Source organism: Peromyscus eremicus, chromosome 1 (genome assembly GCF_949786415.1).
Source record: "Peromyscus eremicus chromosome 1, PerEre_H2_v1, whole genome shotgun sequence".
NCBI classification, from domain to species: Eukaryota; Metazoa; Chordata; class Mammalia; order Rodentia; family Cricetidae; genus Peromyscus; species Peromyscus eremicus.
In genome coordinates, this window is record NC_081416.1 from 76,565,477 (window position 1) to 76,590,591 (window position 25,115).

At 54.9% G+C, this 25,115-nt stretch overlaps 1 protein-coding gene across 1 annotated transcript; it reads right to left on the reverse strand.

The window, feature by feature from the left end:
* Window positions 1-370: 370 nt before the first annotated feature.
* On the reverse strand, window positions 371-23,424 carry Sbk1 (SH3 domain binding kinase 1). The gene is made up of 4 exons (XM_059267197.1): window positions 22,956-23,424; window positions 5,419-5,651; window positions 4,120-4,322; window positions 371-3,537 (listed from the first exon to the last, which is right to left on the reverse strand). The coding sequence occupies exons 2-4, from the start codon at window positions 5,642-5,644 to the stop codon at window positions 2,722-2,724; spliced, it is 1,245 nt and encodes a 414-aa protein (XP_059123180.1). The 5' UTR covers window positions 5,645-5,651; window positions 22,956-23,424; the 3' UTR covers window positions 371-2,721.
* Between the last annotated feature and the right edge of the window lie 1,691 nt (window positions 23,425-25,115).

The window sequence follows — 25,115 nt, forward strand, 5'->3', positions numbered from 1 at the left end:
CTGCTACAGTTATGTACCTTCCCAAGCCCTGGTCTTTGTGAGCGCCATGCTTCTATCAATACGGTCACTGCTGAGTGCTGTGTTGTCTGTACAACTGACTTTTGCACCACTGACATGCACACCATACGTGCTTCCTGAATACTGCCAAGAGTGGTGGCCATGAACTTTCCGCTTGGGCCCAGGCTGAATGAGTCAAAGCTAAAGCCGAATTCCAAGCCAGGACAGCTCTCTGCCCCTCCCCCAGAAAGTTGAGGAGCATACTTCCCCTTTCAGTCCTGGCCTGGACACGGCAGAGGCTACCTCAGAGCAGGCCAGCATGCCGTGGCAGGAAGACTGGTGTGCCCCGCGCACCTTACAGCTGAAACAGTCATTTTTCTAAATTTTTATTTTATAGCAATTGTCATAGTTAGAGAAGTAAATAACACATTTAAAAACCTCCTCAGGGCCAAAGGATGCCAGAGTATTTACAAACACATGGGGTGGGGGGGCAAGACAGGAATGAGGCTCTACGGCTTGGGTTCAACCCAGGCCCTGCCCCAGACTTGGACAGATGCCAACCACCAGCACTGTGCTGTGAGCTCAGGGAGCATCACACAGCCATTGGGCTCTGTTCACAGGATCTGGTGGGAGACCTCTAACTGAAGGCCCCACTTCCTATCCAGGGAGCTCCCCTACACCCCACAAGCCAGCTCAAAGGGGCCCCTGGGAAGCACCAAAGGACAGGGGCAGTGTGAGGGACACACAGGCTGGGACAGGTGTCAATAGATGATCTGGCCTGCCCTGGGGGTGAGACAGAGACACGCACATATGTGTGCGTACATGAACAAACTATACCTTCACAGAAAAATTGCAAAGGGGGAGGTTTCTTCTGTGGTTTTTGTCTTCTAAGTCTCCATGTCTACGATGTTATTAATTTTTTGCTATTATTATTTGTTTCTTCAACAGTGACAAACTGAGGTAAACGTCTGTAACCAACACCTCTCCTAAGGGGCAAAGGGTCCCAACCCAACCGACAGAGACAGTACCAAGGACAGCAGCAAGAGCAGAGGGCCTGACCCAGCCTGAGTCTGGTTCAGGGCCAGGCTGGCTGCCGCCTCTGAAAAATGGGGCTGGGCTATGTACCTACAGTCTCTTCTGAGGACTACCATCCTAGATACTACAAGGGAGAGGCCTCCCACACAGGATCTCAACAGAGAGGGCGCACGCGGGATGCGGGATGTCTACTGTGGAATCTCGCTTCCTTGTTATTGCAGATCAGGGTGGAGAGGCCTAAGGCAAGAGGAGAAGTAGCGGCTGGGAAGGAGGGCCTGATGGCCCCAGGTGGGCCAGGGCAGTGATGGGGGCCTTCTGAGATTCGGCTCTTGGCAGGAGGAAGGGTTTGCTACTTACCTGGCATATGCGGGCCCTGTGTCCACTAGGGAAGTGGTGGCACCCCAGGAAAGAGGGACCAGGCCCTGGAGCAACCAGAGTTTGTAAACTGGACTCAGGCAGGGCAGGGAGACCTATAGCCCTTTGTGGTGGGAGTGAGGGGTGCGTAGAGAGGTGGGGGCTCCAGGCTGAGGGGTGGTTGGTGCCCCTTGTAGCTAACCAGCCAGCCTCCTAGAATGACCCAGAACTTTTGGAGGGACCCTAGGAGAGGCAACCCAGGCTGGTCAGTTGGGTGGTGCCAGGCGGAAGGCGCAGCCCCCTGTGTTGAGGTTATTGCAGGGGTTCCTTAAGCCTCCTCTTGAGTAGGGGTCCCAAGGGAGAGCCAGGGCAAGGCGAAGCTGTTTTGCTGCCTAAGAACCTGAGCCAACAGCAGGTGTCTCCTGGGATTCCCTGAGGAGTGTGGTAAAACACAGGCCTGGCTCCCAACAGCTGCCTGGTGAGGTGTCTGGACACTCAAGGAACCAGACATATCACACTCACTCTCACTTCCACGACTTCCTGTCCCATCCATGGATGTGCTCCTCCCCTACAAGGGTACTGGCCTACAACTGAGGCTTATCCATGTGACTCCGACAGAGACCCAGGAATAACTGGCACAATCGTTTCCCTGCTTGTCGAGTGCCCAGGGAAGAAGCAGCTGGGCTGTGAACGCACTCCCTTGCCCTAGGGACACAGGAGTGCCAAGCCTCGTGTTCTCCTGCCATCTGTTCTCCTACCCCCAGGAGGACCACCTACTGGAGCTCCGTTCCCAATGGCCTCCGTGGCTGCAGTAATGGCTCTCCCTTCTGGGTTCCAAGTCCCCATCAGCAGGAGGAGGTGAGGGGGTATCGCTAATATTCAGGTCTGTTCCTGCACACAACTTTTGCTACATTTAGGGGGCTTGGCCTCTCCCTCTGACCTCCAGGGCACCTCTGTTGTCAACCCAGTGCCCAGTTTCTAAGGGTCTCATGCCCATCTCTGCCCAACACCAAAGCCCCCTTTCTGTGCCCAGGTTTGAATGGGAGATTGTAGGGTGATCTGCCAAGGGGTGTGAAGCTCCAGGAGTGTCCAGGTTCCAGAGCTCAGTCTGGCCCACAAGCTCCCAGCCTTTGTCAGGGGCCTCGGCTCCTCTGGGCTGAGGCCGGCCACACACATGGTCATCTGCTAGCTATGTCACCAGCCCACCACCGACCCGGGTGTCTGGGCCTCCTAGTCTACGCTACGCCCTCCCGCCGCGCGGTGGGTGCTCCTTGGCCCCAGCACAAGGTCGGAGCACACGCGGCTTCCCGCAGCGGCTGTGCTGCTCTCAGCAGCTCAGACGCAGATCTCGATGGCCGTGGCCAGCACCACCTGCCCTTTGCTCTTGTCTGCACGGCTGTCGGTCCTGCCCGGGGGTGCGGGCGGAGCCAGACCAGCCTCGGGCACGGGCACGGGCACAGGCACGGGCACAGGCACCACGCTGGGTGGCGAAGACCGCGAGCCGCTGCCACTCTCGGTGAGCACGGTGCGCTTGAGCGGTGCAGGAGCCTCGAGGCGCAGGGGCCCGGGCAGGCGGTCTCCGGGCGGCTTGCGCGCGCGGTGCGATGGCCGCCGCCGCAGCTCAGACGTGAGCTCGTGCTTGAGGAAGCGGAAGACCTCCTTGGCGGGCCCGCGCCGCTCGGGCTCCAGAGCTAGCAGCCGCTGGAACATGCGCAGCGCAGGCTCGGTGAAGCGGCGCCACTGTGATGGCAGCCCCGGCAGGCGGCCCCGCTGCCAGCGCACGAACTCCTCGAAGAAGGCGTCGGCGCCCGACGCGGCCTCCCACGGGAAGTTGCCGGTGAGCACACAGAAGATAAGCACGCCGAAAGCCCACACATCCACGCCCGTGTCCACCGCGAAGCCATCGGCACGGCCCGCCTGGCACACCTCGGGCGCTGTGTAGGGTATAGTACCGCTCACTCGCTTCACGCGGCAGCCCACGCGCCGCGTCATGCCGAAGTCGGCCAGCTTCACACGGCGGCACTCTCGGTCAAACAGCAGCACGTTCTCAGGCTTGATGTCGCGGTGCACCAGCTGCCTGCTGTGCATGAAGTCCAGAGCCAGCCCCAGCTGCTGCACACAGCGCTTCACCGTGTCCTCGGGGAGCCCCACCTGCGGGGAGTGGGGACAGCTGCTCAGAGGTAGCCAGGCCGGCCTGCCCTCGCCCCACTTGCTTCTTTCAGGCCCTGCCACCTGTTCACTTGGGGGCCACAACTCTCCTGCCGACCTCTGGGCCTGCCTTGTTCCTGGTACCTGCTTGTCCTCCTCCCAGCCTGGCCGGATGCCCCTCCTGTTCCTTTGCTAGGTGTCTTTTGACCCCAGCCCTTAACAAGTGGAAAGACCCAAACCAAGTACCAGAACCCTCTTCACTTGCTCCAGGGTCGCCGCCTCTGTGGCCTCAGTACTTGTTCATTTGCTTATTATTTGCAGTGTGGAGGAGTCAACCCAGACTTGTATGTATGGCAGACCTCTAAGCTACACCCTGTTTTTTGAGATAGGGTCTCACTGCTCAGCCCAGCTGGTGTAAAACCCGTGATCTTTCCACCCCGGCCTCACCTCCTAATTGTTGGGATTATAGGCGTAAACTACCACACCCTGCTCACTGATGGATCAACCGGTCCAACTCCTTCCAGGATTTCATACTCTAGTAGCCCCAAAGCTCATCCCCCGTCTCTCTGCCGCTATCTGAAGTACCTGGGGAGGGATGATGTCAAACAGGTCCCCAGCAGGCGCGTACTCCTGGGCAAAGACATAGCATTCCTCAGTCTCGAAGACCACATCAAAGACCTTGATGATGAAGGGGCTGGATGACAGACTGTTGGTGATGCTCACCTCACGCAGGAAATTCTTCAGCTTTGTCTTGCTCTTATTCACAAATTTCAGGGCCATTTTGGTGCCTAGCAGGGCCACAGTAACAACGGTGAGACGTCTCCCTTACAGATAAACCCCACATCTGGCTGTACAATCTGTCCCTGCAATAAGGTTAGTGGGCCCGGTCAGCATGATGTCCTCATGGCACAGTAAAGGGATCATGGCTGACCTGGGTCTTCTATGTTACAGCCCTTGGTGAGAAAAAATAGCCAGGAACACTTTCTGCCTCCTGCCCCGAGCTATTTCCTGACCTACTGTGTACTCATCTGTCCTCTTTGTCTCCCCAGCTCAAACATGGATCCCTGAGGCACAGGAACCTGCTGTTCATGGTAAGTGCTCAGCAAATGCTAGCCAATAGGTGAGTAAGAGAAGCCCTTGAAGGGCACTGGTTCCCAAAACTGGGCAGGCGTGTGTTCCCTGCTGGGCATGCGGCTATGCAATAGCAACAGAATGCTATACAGCACAGGCCCGGCCTTCAGCACTTCACATTCACATCACACTAATCAATGCCCCAATAAGGTCAGCATTGATTCCCTTCTTTCCTAAACACAGGAAACGGGTTCCACTGCCCAGGGTTACACAGGTGCCCCCATGCAAGTGTTCTTCCTGCTGCCTTAGTTGTCCCAGAGGCCCCTCTTGCCCTGGCAGGTGTAGCATGACATCCTAGTTCAAATCCACGGTAGCTCTGTGACCTTGGCTGACTGGCTGAACATCAGGATCTGTGTCTTTATCAAAGAAACATGTCCAGACCAACTCCATACAGCCACCTCCCCACACCCTCTAAGTAAGATGTCCTGTTCCCAAGGGCCTGTCCTCAACTCTGTCAGCTCCGTAGCATCAGGTATCACCGATGTTCTCCAATCAAAACGTCCAGCAGTGTCCCGTCCCTGGCACATCTGTCTCAAAGGCACCCAGATGGCCCCAAAGTAGCCCACCCCTCAGTTTGGGTGCTTTGCTTATTACTCCTACTGTGCATGCATCCTTCCCATATGACTACCAGCTCTGCACCTTTGCTGGCCCTCTGTCCAGGCATGTCCCCACCCCAACCTTAATACCCTGCCACCCCAACCTTAATACCCTGCCACCCCAACCTTAATACCCTGCCACCCCACCAGCACTCACCTGTGCCCTTGTAAGCCACCAGGTCCACCTTCCCATAGGTCCCTTTGCCCAGCTCCCGGACAAGCTCGTAGTGCTTGGTAACATCGCTGGCAGCCAGTGTGCGTAGTGTCAGCGCCTGCATGTCCTCTGTGAGGAGGGGCACACCTGCTCCTGGGACAGGGGCGGCCCCCGGCCCACAGCAAGGCAGGGAGTGGAGTGGTTCAGGCTCAGGGCAGCCCATGCTCATCTTCTCCCTGTGGTGGGGTACGGCATGATGAGTGACAAGCAAGCCCCCTGCTCCATCTCCCTCCTGCTTCCCCAGCACCTAGGAAATTCCCAGCTGGGCCACAAGGAATGCTAAGCATTGTTAATGCTGTCACCATCCCCGAAGTTTCTGGAGACAGTCACTGTCCCTTGTTAGCACTGTGTATCACAGACCCATTTGTCTCACGCTCTAACCCACACAGTGCCCAGCAAGCACATAGGTTTATGTCACACTGCAGCAGCCACACATATGCTCCCATTCACAAGTTTTCGTTTCTGTTGTGGGCGGTGCTGGGGTGGGGGTTAAAATCAGAGTTTTGCATATACTAAGCATGTGATCTGTCACCGAGTACAGCCCTGGCCTCGATCACAAGTGATGATGAAGCACCTGTTTGCCAGGTGTACATCAGAGCCTTTGGGGACCCCAGCACTGCAGAGCCTTTGCCCTTTGAGGGTTTATGTGTCCGAAACATGGACAGTGAACACAGAAATGTCATTTTACAGTCAGAGGCAGGGTGGGCTCAGTAGCATGGACTGGGGTCAGTTAACGTTAGCCTCTGCTCTATCAAATACCTCAGCCACACCACTGTGCCCCACCCAGGCAGGAGATTGCCAGTGTGTCCACACGGTGACAACACAGTCCCCTCTGGTACATACAGTGCCTGTGGCCCTGGGACCTATCCACAGCAGCCCTGCTTGTCCTCCAGTCTCAGCCTGAGACCCCATTATGTCCCCAGCTGGGATGGTGCTCATGGATATGCCCGCACGGCCACTGTATGTTTCCATTCAGAGCATTTGCCTTGAACGGCCCCGCTGCTGTCAGAGGGGCAGAGCGCCTCACGGAGTGAAATCCACAGCTGGACACCGACTCTGGGAGTGAAACCAATACCCGATTCGGGGCTTCATTTCTGTTTTCCACCTTATTATGCTTCGCTTCATTTTTCCATGGTTTTACTGGGGTTTGCTCGGTATATGATAAACTACATATTTAAAACACGATTCGATGAGTTTTGACACATGAATATTCATGAGGCTATCATTGCAATCAACATAATGAGTGTATCTGTCACTCCAACAGTTCCCTTTTGTTCCTCCAAGCCTGCTCTGTCTCCATCCTTATCTTCCAGGCAGCCATCCAGAACTTTCCCTTCTTAGCGGTGGGGTATGTGTGTGCGCTGTGAGCAGAGCCTCTCCCAGGTGCACTGGGCAGGTGTGCGCATGTGCGTCAGTGTATCAGCTAGAGGTCAGCATTCAGGCCCCATCAGCTGCCTCTCAGCCCAGAGATCCCTGCCCACGTCACAGCTATTCCGAGTCCTCTGCTCCCTGAAGGACATGGCAAAGAGCTCCATCCAAGATGAGGCATGACTTCCTAGCCACTCAGGCTGGGTTTGAAGACCAAAGGTCACTTAACGAGTTGGACGTCCCTGGGCAGGTTACATCTGTGTCTGTTTCCTCATCTATAAAGAGAGTTCATAACAGAGCCCGCTTCCCATGAGCCATCGTGAGAGTTAAACAGGCACGAAGCACCTGGTGCCCAGTAAGTGCTCTGTAAGCGTGCGCCATGCCAAGTCTCCAGAGTCACAGCTCCAGACAGGCTCTGCTACAGCCATAATAACCAGGCTCCACCAGGTGGCAGGTAAGGATGGTGTAGTTCCTCCTCAGGGATGTCAGGACCGTAAGCCCCATGCTCGTTTGTGCATCCACTCTTTTTGGATAAGGACTACAATTCCCACCTGGAAGCTGGGGGTGCTGGGAGCGCCCCATAAGCCCTGGCCAGCCACTCCCTCCCAGGTCAGGCCCTTTCCCTTGACTCCCCTTCCTTTTAGGCAGCACGACCCAGCCTCCCACTTCACGCAGAGAGGAGGAACATCAAGAGGAAACTTCCTGGCCTCCCACCAGACATAGGCGGAGCTCCATCTGTGCCGCTCCTCAGCAATGGCTGGGACGAGAGAGGCCCCCTCCCTGCACTCGCTCCCACTCCTTCCACTTCCCCAGGCTCCTGCTCTCTCCATTCATGAGCCAGCTCTGTTCATAGACCCTGTTCTCACAGCACTGTCCCGCCCCCAGCTTCAGCCTTTTTCTGAGTCTTATTTTGACTCTAGCGGAGAGGCCACAGCATCACCCTGGGAGTCTGGTCTAGGGCATGGTGACGTTTCACAAATGCCCCAGATGATGGAGGAAGAAAAAGTCCTGCTTCCCCTTCCTCACTACCTGACTGGGCTCTTGCCGCCAGTGGCCATAGAGTCCCAGTCCCAGGCTAGGATTCTGTCCCAGCCATGACTGGGCCATACTGGGGAGCTGGGGGTGGGGGGTGGGGTCCTCAGCTTCAGGGCTTCTGGGACCACAGCCCTGTCAAGTGTCCAGCAACTATCTTATGAGGAGGACAAGTTAGTACCCCATGGCTGGCTTCATCTCAAAAGGGAAGGAACACCAATTTTGAGGGTGTCCTCAGGTCACTGTCCCTAAACTTTCAAGGACAGAGTGAGGTATTCCTGAGGGTTTCTGGTGAGTACACAGCCCTTTAACTTGGAGCCTTCCCCCACTCACCAGGGAGATGCTGGGCTCCTGTGCTGGCCATCTGATCTGTGTACACTCCTGGAGACGGAGACGGACGGCCCAGTGTGCAGGCATGTATACTCTCATGCCGCAACTTTCCCACTCAGAACATCACCCTGCACACTCACCTCAGACTGCTTCTGTGTCCTCTGGGACTTTGAATGGCAGCTGCAAGAGGCTTTATTCCTTCCATACACAGGCCCAAGGGTGCCTGCCCCCTGGACACTCAAACCAATGTTCCAATCGCCACACCACACTGTTTCTGCAAACTTTAGAGGCTGTTAATCAGGCCAGTGTTCCTGAGTAACTTCTACTTTCCACTTCCTGTCCCCCTGCCTGATTTCCCAAGTGTCACTGTCCTCGGGTCCCTCTCCCCATGAACCTCTGTTGCCCCAACACACTGGCACTTGGAAGAGTTTACATCTGTGCATCCCCCATTGAGCATGTTGGAAAGATGTCTCACCTGTGCCCACCTGTCAACAAGCCAGAGGCCAGACTAATTCCATCCTCTCTTGTATCACCCCCTAAATTTACTGGGTAAGTTTTGGGGATACCCAGCCATCCTCTTCCCGCAGTCATGTTCTCCACAAGGGGTCAGCAGGAGGCAGTGACTGAGTCCACGTCTGTCCCCGCTGCTGTGTCAACCCCTCAGGTGCATACTGCCTCTGACCCAGCTACCGAACAGGACACAGATGCACAGTGGGGAGCTACAGAGATGGCATGCGCCTGAACAGTCATGGTCTGATCCTACTGTGAGCCACTTCAGCTGGATGACCTACAGCCAGTCCTGGCCTCAGTTTACATCTCCACATGTTAAAGAAAACAAAAATGCCAAGCAGTGGTGGCACATGCCTTTAATCCCAGCACTCAAGAGGCAGAGGCAGGTAGATTTTTGTGAGTTCAAGGCCAGCCTGGTCTACAGAGCAAGTTCTAGGACAGCTAGGACTACACAGAGAAAACCCTGTCGAAAGAAAAAACAAAACAAAAACAAAAAACTCAAACAAAAAACATTAACCGAACTGTACCTATGCAGCCAAGCCATCCTGAGGACTCAGCTAATCTTCTTAACTCTACAACGTCGTACTGTTATGATACAATGAAACCAAGCACACCAACCAAGTGGCTTGCCCACAGTCACACAGCTAGCATCGGAACTGGATCCAAATTCCATCCTTAAAATCAGTTACTTCCCAAGACAAGTGCTGGGAACAATACACCCAGATCCTGCAGTAGCTGGGTGGAGTCTCAGCCAAGCATACCCATGTCATCCTCACAGCTCCTGTTGGCTGTCTGGTGCCACCCATTTGTTCCTCACAGTGATGTCACGTGGCTCCTGGTATATATGACAACTTGAGACAGAGTGAAGCACGACAAGCCTAGCTCCTGAGTGGTCGGAACGATAAAGGACACATCTGACATTAGGGGACCGCTGTCCCCCAGGTGCTGACACACATAATCTCGAATGCACTCAGCTACAGACCACACCTGTGAACTCCCAGAACCAGGAAACAGGTCTCTGCTGATCTCTGCTTCCTCCCCACTGGTGCTCAGCAGAACATCCACCCACACTCGGGGTGGCTGCTGCCCCAAGAGACCCTTTGGGTGGTGCACTTCCAGGGTGTGTCCTCTACTGGCCCGGATGCCCGTCTGTGCAGCTGATCTGGGGCTTTCCCCACCCAGCAGGTGGGCTGCTGTCTTGACCATCTGATATGTGTACACTCTAGGAGACGGAGATGGGAAGCCTAGTGTGCAGGCATGGCAGTCCTGGCTCCGCCACACGCTGGAAGGCCACCATGATGGGGGAGGGTTTCCCAAGTGAGAAGCAAGACTGAACCGCCTACCACTTCCTGTTGGCAGGCAGCCTGGGCTGGGCGCCACCCTGTGATGCTACACCCAGCACAGCACCCAGCTCTCAGTGCTTTGGAACTCTCACTTCTTACCATAAGCAGAGACAAATACACACAAGCCATAAATGTATGCACACACATGCACACACATACACACACACACACACACACACACACAAACACACACACACATACAATGGCACCAGCTTGGCAAATGTTTCCTTGCTGAGTCCTCACAAAACCCCGAGGAGAGGGCAAGGAGCTGCCTGTGTTGTACAGAGGCAGCTTACCTGCGGTGTGACTTACACACCCATGAACACGTTAGTGACTTGAGTAGATGTACAGAACCGGGCAGCCAATGCCGCTATCCAGTGATGTTTTCTGGTCTACAGATAATAACAGAGGCTCTAGAGTGTGCTGACTCGTCTGTGGCTATGGCAGCCAGCCAGCAGCTAGCAAAGTCTCCTCTTCTACAGTACAAAGTCACCACCCTCGTCAGCTTCCTTCATGTGGCCATGTGGCTGGCTTCCCCCACTGGGATGAGAACACAGTGACGTGTGGTATTGCCAGCTCAGGACTTTTTCCAGTCGCAGAAGCCTTCTGGAGGCTGGCTTGAACAGAAGACCCCCAAAACCTCAAATGTGGTAGAGGCACAATGGAGGTCCCCAAGGAAGAGGGTGAAGACTACCCACCCTGTATTGTTCTGTGAGCTTCTAGTGTGTTCCACACTGAGGGATGGCTTGTCACAGCAGCTACTGCTAGTCTCATTCAAGGGCTATGGAGCCAGGAGACAGAAGTATGCTTTGCACCTGCCTGGAACATGGCCAGACTCCCCAGAATGGTGACCACAGAGACCAAGGACAGAAATGCAGTCACAGGAGTGGGTGGAGGGTGACCCATCTGCAGAGAAGAGGGCTAACCTCATCCTCTCCTGTGGGAGAAGGGTGTCACTGTATTTACTGAGTATTTACTCTGTTCTCGGTGCTCTACACACTGTGTGCTACATTTAAATCAAGTAACACCACAGCAAGTGATGTGGCTGCTACATCCTCACTTTATAGAAATACTCCCTCCGAGCCACACAGTGAAAACTAATTGTCTCCTCCCCCCCACACACACACACCTTTCTTCTTTCGAGATAGTGTCTTGCATAGCCCAGGCTGGCCTCAAACTCTTGTTCTTCCTGCCTCAGTTCCTAGATGTTGGAATTATAGGCCTGTGCCACCACACTCAGTTCTAGCTGCCATTTTAACAGTTTTAAGTGATGATGAGGGAGACCTGGTGAGATGTCAGAGCGTATACCTTTAATCCCAGCACTGGGGAGGCAGAGGTAGGTGGATCTCTATGAGCTACAGAGAGAGACTCTGTCTCAAAAGAGAGAGGGAGAGAGAGGGAGGGAGGGAGGGGGCAGGAGGAGGAGGAGAGACCTGGACAGGGCAGGTGAGGTGGCTCAGTGGTGAGTGCTCAGAGCAAGTCTGGCAGCCTGAATTCGATGCCCAGAATACTCTAAGGCAGGAGAGAACTGATTTCACAAAGCTGCCCTCTGACCCTCACTCTCTCTCTGTAGTACATGTACCTACCTTCCCATACACATGTGCCATGTACACGTTCACATGCACCATGTACACACAATACTAATAAACAGGACTTAAAAAAAAAAAAAACAAAAAACCAGACCTTGGATATTATTTAGAGGCTGGGTTCCTTTCTTTTCTTTTCTTTCTTTCTTTTTTTTTTTTTTTGGTTTTTTGAGTCAGGGTTTCTCTGTGTAGCTTTGCACCTTTCCTGGGAACTCACTCTGTAGCCCAGGCTGGCCTCAAACTCGCAGAGATCCGCCTGCCTCTGCCTCCCGAGTGTTGGGATTAAAGGCGTGCGCCACCACTGCCCGGCTTAGGCTGGGTTCCTTTCAAAAGCTCATCCTGGCCTTTCCCTGTTTCCTTCCCACCTTCTACCATAGGATGCCTGTTGACCTTGACATCCTCTAGAACTAAGACATATATCTCTGCTCATTATAAACCACCCAGTCAGAGGTTTTCAGTAGCAGTAGAACTAAGCAAACCAAGACAGCTACAGGGGCACACGTGGGCTCAAAGCTGGCATCAGGCAGAGCTAGATTCAGATCTGAGGCTCCTGTCCTGTGAGGTTCTTCAAGCCAGCCACAGGCAGACATGGTACAGAAGAGTGTATCCTCCATCCCTGGGAGTGTACAGCAGAGGCTAGAGCCTGTGTGTGTGTGTTTGGGGGATGGGTACTGTGAAGGGTGAGGCAGGACCCGAGGACGCCAGCCAGGCCTTTCTTTCTTATTTGTTTTCTGCCCTGACTGACCTGGAACTTACTATGTAGACCAGGTTGGCCAAGAAACTGTGGTCCCCTTGCCCCTGACGTCCAAGAGCTGGGATTACAGGAGTGAGCCACAGTGCCTGGCTCTAGCCAAGCTTTTCTGATCCTTACACTAGAGTCCTAAAATTCTCGGTCTTATGTTCAGGTCCCCTCCTGGACCTTCACTGTGTCCCTGACGAAGGCAAACTCCGAAGGTATCTTAACAAAAGCCTGGCCTACAAGAATTCCCAACTGGAGGATCCCCCGGGCAGGTCACCTCACCTCTCTGGATATGATTATTTCAGAGCTGAGTGGAGAGCAGTCCAATGACCTCTCCCCCTCCACCAGTAAAAGCTAGTGAGCTGCCTCAGTGCTCTTCCAGCTGTCTGAGGAAGCCAGCTCACGCCCTTCAGTCCCCTCGGCACTGCCTCCTCCCTCAGACCTTCCTGGGATTGAAGTCAGATAAGCGGCTTCTTTCCTATCCTACACTCGTTTCGGTTACCACACAAGATAACGGGCCTGTGGCATTTCCATACACGCCGGTCACCGCACTCTGCCCCGCACTCCACCCCAGGCAGACGAAAGTCCGATCTGACTCAATTCTAGCCCTGCTCCCACATCCGCAATGGTATTTTCTTCATTTGCTTGTTGTTCGAGACATGGTATTGCCAGGGTGGCACTGAATTTACCATCCTCCTGCCTCCACCTCCCGAGCGCTAGGATTACAGGTGTGCAACACCACCCTTGGCCTTTGCAGTGTTGCTGTGGTTCCTTGAATAGCCGTGTGGTATTTCCCTGCTCAGCATCAGTTCCCCTCCTTCAGGTAGTGGTCCCACCCCCTGCCTATGTGTTCACAAGGGTGATCTCTACACTACTATCAGGGACAGGTCTGACCGACCCATGGGCCCATTATTCTATCTGCCTCAAGATGGACACGTGCCCAAAGGTGACCCACTACAGTCAAGCCTTGGGACTCCTGCTGGAGCTGTGAAGAAACACATCCTCCATTCTGGGCTTGTGGCAGAGTCGGAAGACACAGGGGTACAGCTGTTGGGAGCTGGCTGGCCACACCAAACCTGCCGGACAGGGAAGAGAAAGATGTGCTGACGAAGCGCGCCTGAGGCCAGTTATCCTCCTGGCCATTTATTTCATGAATCAGTGGGTTTCTGTTCTGGCTTAATTAAGCCAGTTGATTGGGTTTATATAACTCTCCAGCTAGACTCCAGACAAGTGTACCTAAAACCCAGCGAGAAAGCCACGAGCTCCTTGAAAGCCAGCCCCTGCCTTAATCATCTTGCTATTCCCAGCTCTGAGCCAGGGGGTGACAAATGCCGGTGAATAATTCCTTACGTGTTTGGGAAGTTGTAACTTTTTATAACTTGGCTTTCCTGAATGTGACCCTGCAGGCACACCGTTATTTTTCTAGCACCACATGAAGGACTGTTGGCCCCATTCCGCAGACGGACAGACTGATGGCCAGGGGCACTGCACCTGCTCTCAGTCATACAGGTCAGTGATGGGCTGGGTCAGAAGCCAGGATGTCCTTGAGTATACAGTGCTATGGCCCTCTAACAGTCCCAAGCCCCAGGTGGCATGAGGGAGCAGCTGTGAGGAGATTAGTCACTGTGGACAGAGAGGTGGAGATGTCAACAGAAAGAGACAGTAATGAGCTGATAACCTATGGACCCATCGAATCCTTACATTGTCCCATAGCGTGAGGACTATTACTGACTCCAATTTACAAATGAAGAAACTGAGGCACGGGTGTTGTCTTTTTTCTGTGTTTGATGCTGGGGGTTGACCCCAGGTAAGTGTTGCACCCCTAGCCCTTTTTATTCTGAAACAAGAGTCTTGCTATGTAATCCAGACTGTCCTCAAGCTTTGGACCCTCCTGTCTCAGTCTCCCAAGTAGCTGGGATGACAAGTATATGCCACCAGGCCCAGCTTGGTCATATCATTATAGCAAAATCATCCATCCAGGAAGCCGTAGTACTAGGCATCATCATTCTGTGATCCAAGCTTACCCACTGCTTTACTCTCTTTAAAGGGAAGGGATGAAAATGACCACTTATTCTGCCACTTAATCTCAGCAGCAACTCCTTTGTCACAGCTGAGGCTCAGAGGAGCCTGCCCAAAGTCATGCAGCCTATCAGTTCCAGGACCAGGACTGAGGCCTCAGCTCCTCGGGCTACACATCCTCTTCTTTACCCTTAAGTCTTCAGCTCTGGGTCCGTTTTCCTTCAAACCTACCTTCAGCACCACAGGCCTGGACAGCACCCAGCGGAGTGCCTACTAGAGGAAGAGGGGAGGGGGGCTCAGCAGACAAGGAGCTGGCCAGCCAGGGATGGGCAAACGACAGAGCTTGGTCTCCAGTGCCAATGCCAAAGCTCTCATGGTTGACACCCAAGATGTGCCCAGCTTTCTATTATTGCTATAAAAAGTCAGTGGACTTGTACAGAAGCAAGTTGACACTCAATGGATGTGACTGTATCTATAAAGTAGCTTCTAGAAACAGGCTTGTAAGTTAAAGGGTGGGTGGGTTTGGAATTTTTGCAGACAGCCCTGGACCAAGTTGCTAAGCTGCTGGCACCCTATCAAGTAAGGAGGCTGCTTCTGAGAACACAGCAATCAATGGCCTCCAGATCACTTCACACGGTCAGATGGTTAGTGCGTTACTTTGACAAGGGGAAAGTAAAACAGGTTTCTCATTTTCGTGCACTCGATTAACTCCAGATGCCACACATTAGTGGCGGTGCTAGACCCTGACCCAAACTGGCTCCCAACTTCCAATCCTCCTGTCTCACCCTCCACGGTAGCTAGGATTACAGGTGTGTACCACTATGCCAGGCTACAGTCTGTTCTAGAGACAGCATCCAGAGTGATACTCCCATTTCCACCCTTCCACTAGCCTGTCACATTCCAGTCTTTCCACTGGCCTTGTCCTCTGTGACTTGCTCCTGTGCCCCACCCCCCACCCTGGTTTCCCTGCTGTTTCCAGTCATATTCCAGCCTGGGGCTGTTCCTTCTGCCTGGACATCTCTTCCCCCTATGCCTACGTGGCTCTCCCCTCGGTGTTCTGCCTGGATGACACCTTCGAAACCAGGGCCTGATCCCGCCCTTCCTTCCCCCGCACCCTGCTCTATTTCTCCCCAGTAGGACGTAGCACCTTCGAACGCATTACATAATTGACTGACTATGATGACATCTATTAGCCGTGTCTTTCTCCCACTCAAAGGAAAGCACCCGGAGGGCAGGGATTCTGTGGCTGGTCCTGTTCACTGTGGAGCCCCCAGGAGCTGCCACGGCACCTGGCACAAAGCAGGTGCTTAGTAAACATCTGTTGAATGAACAACTGAATCTCTTGCGGAGGTAGGGACTGATCGAGGAAAGAGGAAACTTTACCAGGCACAACCCCGCATGGTTTGGGGAGCAGAAGGAAAAGGCTGGGTGAGTCCAGGTGGCAGGTCCTGCGAGAGGAGGGCCAGCAAATGAGAAGCCTGCCCTAGTGGTCCATCAGCACCAGGACCCCTCCCAAAGGATGCCACACCCTGTGCTCAGCAAGGTCCCCTCTGGCCCCAGGACAGGCATCCTATCTGCTGACCATCTGCTCCTGAATGGTCTCCCTGAAGGTTGTCCCTACGCTCCACGCTAGCTTACCCAGGACCACATCTGCCTGCACTTTTGACTCTTCTGCTTAGGCCTGGGAACATCGTCATAGCACATGCCTGTTTCTATACCCAACACTTGTGGGTCAGGCCCCCTAGGAAACCAGGGGATTCTAACAGGTCCTCTCCTCAGCCTCATCTTTTGAGTCAGGGTCTTGCTGCTAAATAGCCCAAGCTGACCTCAAACTCAAAATCTTCTTGCCTCTTCATGAGTGCTGTGGGTACAGACATGCAGCCACCATGCCTGGATTGTCTTAGTCCTTTGACAATAATACATAACCCATCGAGCAATATATTCCGATCCAAAAAGCAGAAGGGGGCACTAGCACTTCAATCCCCTTCAGGGCAGAAATGCTGGCACCGTCCCTTCTTAGCAGCATGACCGTGGGTAGGTCGTGCCCTCTACCAATGCCTCGGTTTGCTCATCAGTAGGAACAGGGCTGAGGAGGACCACTGGACACAATGGGCTCCAGGGAGAATGGAAAAGGCACTTCTTAAATGCCTGGCATGAAGCAGATACTTGGTAAGAACTGGCCAGATGGAGGGACCTAGGGCCTAGTTCTGCTGCTGACCATGCGGGCAAACCTGTCCTTCCAGTTCACACACAGAGGCCATCTTTCTGCTGCTGAGCCTTACTCCTGAACCACCACAGTTAGAATAAGTCTGTGATCACCAAGCTCACCCTCCCCATTTGCCAGATCTGGAAAGTGGAGACTTAGGAGTGTCCCCAGGTCAAGCCACGAGACACAACCTTCCTCACTGTCCTTGACACCAGAGCCACCTGCAGACCCCTGTGCTCTGAGGCTCCAGGACCGACTTAGCGCGGCCTCCCTCTCTTCTACCTGGCACCCCAACCCTTCCCTAGGCACAGCCTTGGTAGCTATTTAAGTTGGTAACTCTTGTTACCAAATGGGTTGTCTAGCCTCTCTGGTCCTGTGGCTCTGTGAAGGTCCCCAAAACTCATCACCTAGAAGATGCAGGCAATGTGCCACTCCGGGCTTGGTACAGAGTAGGGCACAGTGGGCACAGAGGTCACCTACCATTGGCTGATGGGCCAGTGACCTTGGCTAAGTTGCCCCCAGTGAACAAGCAGAGGCTCTCTGGAGAACTGGGTTCCTCTCCAGCCCCAGGTCTTCCCTGAGCGACAGGGACAGGCAAGCCTGAGGCCAGCATAGCAGCCTACACCAAGGCTCAGGTGTTCACTACTAGTCCTAGCCAGAAGGTCCTGTGCAAGTTGTCTGCCCCTGAGTTTCTATTTCTCCCAGTTAACTGGGTGTCGGAGTTAAAGATGTGGTTCAGTGGCAGAACACCCGTCTAAGACGGCCCGGGTTCCAGCGGCAGGAGGAAAATGGGTATAAAATGCTTCAGGTTCAAGCAGTATTTACAAGAGCCACCACTGAGAAGCCACTTAAAACCGCTTTGGACACACTGCCTCGTTTAAACCTCGAATGCCCTCGGGAGAAGCTATTTATGTCCTTATAGCCAAGGAAACTGAGGCTCGAAGAAGAAGATGAAGTGGTTATGCCCCGGGTCACACAGCTGGTCATGGCTTAGAGGTGATTTGTCTGATCCTAAAACATTTCATCAAGATACGTTGTGCACCTACTATGTGCTCTGCACTGGCCCTGGGTCTGAGACTACCTGGGAGACCCGCAGCCCAGGTTTGAAGGTGCATACCTTGTGCAGTGCGTCAATGGTGAACATACGCATGTCAGGCAAGGGGCTATCCCAGGGGAAACGCCAGGGAGGAAAGGGAAAGAGGCTGCCAAGAATGACAGTACAGACCTCAGCACGGAACCAAAGCCTGGGGACACCGTGCTGGGGCAGCAGAGGACACGGCAGAGGCCCAAAGTGGGACTATGCAGCTGCCGAGAGCTAAGAGGTCAGCAGGGTGAGCCAGGAGGAGGTGAGGAAGGGTGGTCACTGTCCTGGAGGAACTCAGGAGATAACCCAGAGAAGCGGCTTTCCCTCCCAGTAGCCTGAGAAGTTTTCAGAGGCCGAGTCTTGTTCCCTGCGGGAGAGGCACAGTATGTGACCCTGACCTGGGCCTTGTCCTGGGAGACTCCCGAGCAGCTGGGCTGCAGACCCCTGGGACAGGCTGGTGCCCAGGTGATGTCCTGGAAACCGTCAGCTCCACCAAGCCTTGTGCTGTGTGTTTGAGAGAAAAGTGACCAGCACCTTCCCTGAACCCCAGGACCGAGAGCCTTGGGGAGAGTGCTTTGCCTCAGAGCCCTACTTTTTTTTTTTTTCCTTATTTAGACAGGGTCTCACTACGTAGTTTCGACTGGCCTGGAGTTCACTATTAATTAGATCAGGCTAGCCTCAAACTTAAGAGATCTGCCTGCCTCTGTCTCCTGAGTACAGGGAAGAAAGTTGTGCGCCACCATGACCAGCCAGAACCCACTTCACCTCTAACAGTGGAGCTGCTGTCCCTTCCCGCTCAGGGCTTCTGAGGCCTGGCATGAAAGGCAAACCTTTGGGGTACACCAGTTGCTAATCATAGCATGTGACAAACACCTAGTCACTCATCCCTCCCAACAGCCCTACCAGACAAGCGCTAGGATCCTTTCTTACAGAGGAGAGATCTGAGGCACAGAGAGGCTAGGCCCCTGGCACAAGGCCACACAGCTGGGCCCAGAGTACTTCTGAAAACTATGTAGCCCTAACTGCACCAGAGGAGAGCTCCCGCCTCCTGGATCAAGACTTGCAGGAGCCCCAGGGTGGATGGAATCTGAAGAGCCCTGGTGTGGTCAGAGTCCTACGCCCAGGAGAAAGGGCAGCAACCCCTACAGCCCAAAAGGGTGCTGACAGCCAGGGGGAGCTGCACTCAGCGGTGGAGCTGTGAGACAGCTATGGGTTCATCCTCTCAGGTCTGACGAGGGGAAGAGGTGGTTCTCTGACGCCCTGCCCGGCCCAGTCTCCCATCCGGAAGCCCAGAAGCTGCCGGTATATTCTAGAACCCTCTAGTGACTGTTCAAGAAAGGCCGTGGGAAGTCACAGCAGGTCCCCTGACTGGGATCCACTCATCTGCATATGGCAGCAGGGTGTGGGAGAAGACCATGGCAAGCAAAGCTGAAGCCTGCCTCTGGCTCCAGGCTTCTGGACCCTCATGACCACCCTCGCTGCTGGGAGCGCCGAGCACCCCTTTTGCAATAAGCAAACGCACCCCCCCCACTAGTCCAAGGTCAGGTTGGTTACTGGTGAACACAGAGAGCCTGGAACTGCGGACTAACAGTAAAAACTGCTCTACTGCTTCTCTCCAGCCTGACATTAATGACATGGCTTCCTGGGTCGGGGAGGAGCTAGGAGTGGCAGGGGTATGGCAAAAGAAAGAAGAGGGAGGCCAGGAAAGGGGACTGGCCCCTCCAGGCCTGATGGGTCTGCTTCCTGAGGCCTGGAGGGTCTACTTGGTGGGGCAGAAAGCCTTCGGCCACCACTACTGTCGCTAAGACCCTTCCCTGGAGAGAAGCAGGGGATAAAAAGGGCCTTCCTCCCAAGGTCTGAGCTAACCCTACAGACCTGCCTTCTGCAGGGCTCCAGAGTCTTCTTTGCTCCCCATCTCGGAGCTCTTCAGCCCTGACAACTACTGTCTCCAATGGACTCTCCACGCCCCAAGCCCTACATTCTCTAAAGCAGCTCCCAAAGGAAACTCGGCCATCCCCTTACAGTACCACTAAGACCCAACAGTCTCTCACCTCATTCTATGTGGCAGACCCTGGCCTAGGCCCCTTTCTGGCTCTAGTTCACTCTACACAGTCTTCTCCCTATTGTATGGATAAATAAAGTGAGACTCAGAGCAGCTAAGTACATCCCCAGCCCAGGGGGAGTCCAGATTGGTGCTCTCCACATGGCACTCTGCCATCTCTTTTGGCCTCGGGCTACAGCAGACTTCTGTCCAGGAAGAAGGCATACCTTCCAAAGCCAAGGCCAGTGGCTGGGGCCTGGTGCCGCCGGCCTCTGGCTCTGGCCCAGTTATTTGGCAATCAGTTTCATGTTTAGGGAATGTCAGAAGCTGGGAGAGGGAAGGTTACTTTGTTTGGTTTGCTGGTTTGGAGATGGAAACCTTGCATAAGGCAGGCATGAGCATCATCCTTGGCCGAGTGTTCAAGCCCCCTCCCGGGCCACCTATTCAAAGCACAGAATTCAATCCTGGAAAGTCAGAGAAGAGGAAGCTTGGAGAATTTTCACTTCAATCCTCTCCGCACAGATGGGTAAACTGAGGTCAACAGTAGCCTTCCCTGAGTCCTCTGTCAGACTTAGCCTAGATCTTTGGTCTTTTGCTCCTAGCAGAGGCCATGCTGAGTGCTTCCAGTGATGGGAGTATATGTGTGCTGTGGGGAGGTGGAATTTGAGTGGAATGTGGGGCCAGTCCGGGGCCGTCCTGGCTCCCCTCACTACTGACCCTAACAACCGTAGATAGGCACTCTGTGCTTGTCTTAAGCCGGCCTAACCCAGGCAGGGAGCACATGTGCTTGTGGACCACGCACACATGGCCACTGCTTGCTGAGCAATCGTTTTTTCCAGGTTCCACTCCACCCTGCAAACCTGGAGGTCAGCAGCAAGGCTGTAAGGTCACATCAATAAAGAACAGGTCAGGAGTTCTTGGGACAGCTGTGGGGGGCGGGGGGGTGCCCTTTCCAAACAAGATGGCCATTCTCTAGCTCTGGGCCTGAAGCTGCTGCATCCTCTGGTTTTTCAAGAGGATCCCAAAATCAGCATCTGAATGTGAAATCTTCCAAAAAAATTTTGAGCACCAATAACAAATACAGACATGTGAAATACACTCATCAGCAAAATGGGGCTCTAAGCTATGTTTTCCAAATGCTAAGGCATCAGTTCAACAGTGCTGATGTGGCCAGGACAAGACAGCCCCAGACTCCTGAAGCGGAGTCTGGATGTGCAATCTCACAGCACATGGAGACATATGCCACTGTCTTCTAAGCTGCCCAGCCACCAACCAATCAGACTGTGCTCTCTACTGTGTGCCAGTCCAAGCCAGAACCAAAAGGGAAGTAGAGGTAGAAAGAGTTGCCAAGCCATCCTAGAGTAGGGCTCTGGACATGGAGATGAACCAGGTGTAGTGGGGGTGCCCCAGAAGTAAATTAGGGCAGGCTGCTGAGAGCTGGGCTGCCAAGTTACTTTATTAGGACTACTCAATGGGGAGCCACTGCAGCTTAGAAAGGAAAGAAAGTCTTCCTACCAGTCCCCTTCTGGCCTCATAATGGTTCTCTCTGGTCACAGTCATTTGAACCTCTGCTCTCCAGCCTGTGGGGTGTGTGACAAAGCCCTGGACTCCAACCCACTGCACAGAATACTTCCAAGATGGTTAGGACACACCCCGATGCTTCTGACAGTCTGCCTCCAATCTATATCCACCATGCTGGCTGCAGGGTATGTGGTTCACTGTCATTCTCTCTGGGAAATGCCACAGGCTTGATCAAGGTCACCCAGTCTTCAGGGCAACTGGCTTCCGCACATCCTCTGCTGGGGGGTGACTGCCTTGACTGTCCTTGAGTTTGCAGGCGGATCTGCAGGAGTGCTGACCCAGGCTACATCCTCACTCATGGGGCAAAGCCAGCAGCAGGGTGGAGTCGAGGCAGTGGTGAGGAGAAGGCATCAGCTGCTTGAGGCTAATATGAGGGATCAGGTGTCTCAGGGATGGGGCCAAGGGCTGGGCAGCTGGTCCTGACAGCATGGTCTGGGCAAACAGAACAGCCCAGGGCTCTGAGGTCAGCTGATCAGGAAGAGAGGAGGGGAAGACCCCCGACTCCAGGGCTGGAACTTCAGACACAGTAGAGGTTTCGATGAACGGATAAACCAACGAACAAAGGAACTTCTAGAGGGCTCTGTGCCCGGGGTCCTGACTTCCCCAGCCTGTCTCCTCACCTAGTACCTGACTTTGCACCAATGCCTGTCTGTGGACGGCTGAGAAAGCCTTCCTGCCCTTTCTTGGGGTCTCTGATTCAGAATTCCAAGGTTCACCACCCCCAGGGTCTTCCAGCTTCCCCTGGATCTTGGGGTTTAGGACTTTGTTGAGGGCCTCTTGATCGTAGATGCTTTGGAAAGCTTAAGCAAAAACCCGGACTCACTCCTTCACCGTAGAGGACACAGTGTCCCAGTCCTGGACTTGGCCCTAGGTGTTCCCCGAGTCAGGAAAAAGAAAGGGACTCAGGTTTGCTGTCCTTAGGACTTAGAGGGACAGGAAGATGCTCTGACCTGAAATGGCTTCTTCACTTAGGGTACCTCCTCTCCCCAAAAACTAGCTGTTCACTTTGAAAGGGCTTGCCCTCTCCCTGTTCTGCAGGGAGCACAAAGAGGGACCTGGATAAAGAACCCCACTGGGATCTGAGTTGGGATATGGGAGTCAGAGAAAAGAGATTTCTACTCATTCTCTAAACACGCCCCTTCTCTGCCCTCTCAGACAAAGGCACACACCCAAAGCCCCAGCTGTCACCTGGAGCTGCAGAATGCAGGCACCTCTCACCTGTGGGCGCCCCAAATTTTCTTTCTGGGGGTGGGGGGGGAGAGGCTCGCTTAAGAACTCAGCCTGGCTTTTGAGGGAGGGACATCTGTATCTCTTTATTCTTCAAAGACCGAGGTCTAATGCTCCAGGCTCGCTTTTTGGGGGAGACTCTCCACCCTCTTACCCCTCTCCAGGGCACAGCAACTACTCTCTCTGGGGGTCCGGAGCTGTGCCCAAATCTCAGGGTTGGGGTGGAGGGTGGGGGAAGGGAGAGGAGGAGGGGGCGGCTCCTCCAAGCGAGACACAAAGAGACGTCCTTCAGCCTCGGCTCCATGGCGACGCTGAGGAGGGGGAGCGCGTACTCAGTACTTCCTTCCCCACCTGCAGGACTCGGGGGACCTCGGTGGCCACTCACCTGCCGCCCCTCACCTGGGTCCCGCTTACCTGGGCTGGGGCCGCGGGGAAGCCGCGGCAGGGGGTCTGGGCGCCGTGTCGATCTTCGTCAGCCCGGCCCGAGAGGGGCTCAGGGCACCACCACCACCATGAGCCGGGACGCGGAGGGCGTCACAAGGGGCTCGGTCGCCCGGGTCCCGGGGCTTTGGGGTGCCCGCGGCTTCTTGTTGGCAAGAGGATCTGATCTCGCTGTCCTAGGGTTTGGGGCTCCCCGTGTGCCGGAGCAGCAGGGAGGGCTACCGCCCCGAAGCTGGGTCGCTCTGTGTCTTGAGGTGTGCGGTTGTAGCAAGCAGATCTTAGGGGGGCCCGGGCTGGAGCGGTCGCCGCGCGCTGGGTCCCGGTAACCGCGTGCGGGGCTGGAGGTCACCGCTCAGCCGCTGGGGGGCTCGGGCGCCGCCGCTGCAAGCAGCCCGGCCCTGCGGGCCCCTGCCCCGGCCTGGCGCGGGCTGAGGCTGCGGCTTCGGCTTCGGCTCCCGCTCCGCCCGGTGCTCGGGCTCCAGCGCCGGCGCCCGCCCGGGCTGCGCTCCATCGCGGCCTCGCGGCTCCGCCTCCCGCCGGCGCGTACCTGCCCGCCCGCCGCTCCGCCCTCCGCCTCGCGCGCCGCCGCGCGCGCCTTTGTCCGCCGCGCCGGGCGCGCGCCCCGCGCACGCGCACTCCCGCCCGGCGCCGCGGGCCGGGACCTCCTCCCCTCCTTTCCCCGCGCCGCGGGAGCCAGGCGATGCCCCGCCCGCTTTCCGGCAGCGCCGGGTCCTAGCGCCCACCCTGGCTAAGCTGCCACAAGCTCTTTTTCTAGGTCAGAGCCCACGAGGGGGCGAGAACGAGGTTAGAGAGGGCTCCCGGGAGTCGCAGAGGGTCACCTGGTCCAGCTGCTTGGTCCCCGAGGGACCAGACTGTCCCAGACTCTGCTAGCCTGTGCTTGTGGGGCGGAGCCTGGATCTGTTTCAAAGAAGGAAAATAAATCCTAGTCCTCCTATTCAGAATGCACTCACTCATTCAACCACCGGTCCATCTGTTCACCCGCCTGTCTGCCCATTCATCCTTCCACCTATCCATCCGATTTCCACGAGACACCAGAAAACTACCAGACTACTGAGAGACCTGGGGTCTGCGGGTCCGTGTATGGATGGCTCAGGCCGAGCCTGGGAGCCCTGCTGTAAGGAGGCGGTGAGGGGTTAAGGAATAGCTGAGAAGAAAGGTGTATGAGCAGAACGGAAGAAAGGGGGTTCCTGGCCGCGGCTGCAACTGTGCAAATCCACCCGGGTGTGAAGAGCTCAGTTCATTAACCGGAAATTGGTAACCTGGATGCAGGTGGGGCGGACAAGCAGAGATGGCGATGGAGTGGGAACATCGCATCCTTCCGGAGGCCCAATCGCTCTCTTTCGTGCCTCATCCCCTCAGCACACTATCTTCTTTGTGGAAAAAGCCCCCAACACGCCCAGAATCTTCCCCTCCTCTTGTTTTTTTGAGACAGGGTTTCTCTGTGTAGCTTTGCGCCTTTCCTGGATCTCACTCCGTAGACCAGACTGGCCTCAAATTCACAGAGATCCGCTTGCCTCTGCCTCCCGAGTGCTGGGATTAAAGGCGTGCGCCACCACCGCCCAGCTTCCCCCTACTTCTTTAAATCTCTGATCAGATTGTTTTCTAAAACCAGCATCCTCTTCCCAACCACTCTGACTGCTTCTAGAACTTTCAGGACCGGGTATTGCAAACTTAAGTAACCTTGGGCGGAGCTGGGGAGATGCTTGCCAGGCAAGCATGAGGACTTGACTTCGGTCTTCGCACCCACATAAAAAGCCAGTGTCATGACACCTGTGATTCTGGCACCAGGGAGGCGAATGCCAGGGAGGCGAATGCCTGGAGCCTGCCAAGTCTGATCAGTGAGCTCCAGATTCAGTGAAAGGTCCTGTCTCTCAAGAAAAAAGAAAAAAAAAACGGGGGGGGGGGGCGGGGGGGAGGAGCTGGGGAAATGAGTGAAATAAATTGTTTTCCTCGAGCCTAAAGACCAGGATTCAGATCCTCAGGACTTGCATCGCTGCTGGGCAAGCGTAGTAATTCCAGCATTTGGGAGGCAGACAGGATCTCCAGAGCAAGCTGACTAACAAGACTAGCCCAATAGGTGAGCTCTGGGTTCAAGCATGAGACCAAGCATTA

What these genes read in the sequence shown, in the direction of transcription:
- Sbk1 (XM_059267197.1), bottom strand. Translation starts at nt 5,644, where the DNA reads ATGAGCATGGGCTGCCCTGAGCCTGAACCACTCCACTCCCTGCCTTGC. An exon ending in GGTGGCTTACAAGGGCACAG is followed by an intron (nt 4,323 to 5,418) that starts GTGAGTGCTGGT and finishes TGGCCCTGCTAG; the next exon opens with GCACCAAAATGGCCCTGAAA. An exon ending in TTGACATCATCCCTCCCCAG is followed by an intron (nt 3,538 to 4,119) that starts GTACTTCAGATA and finishes CACTCCCCGCAG; the next exon opens with GTGGGGCTCCCCGAGGACAC.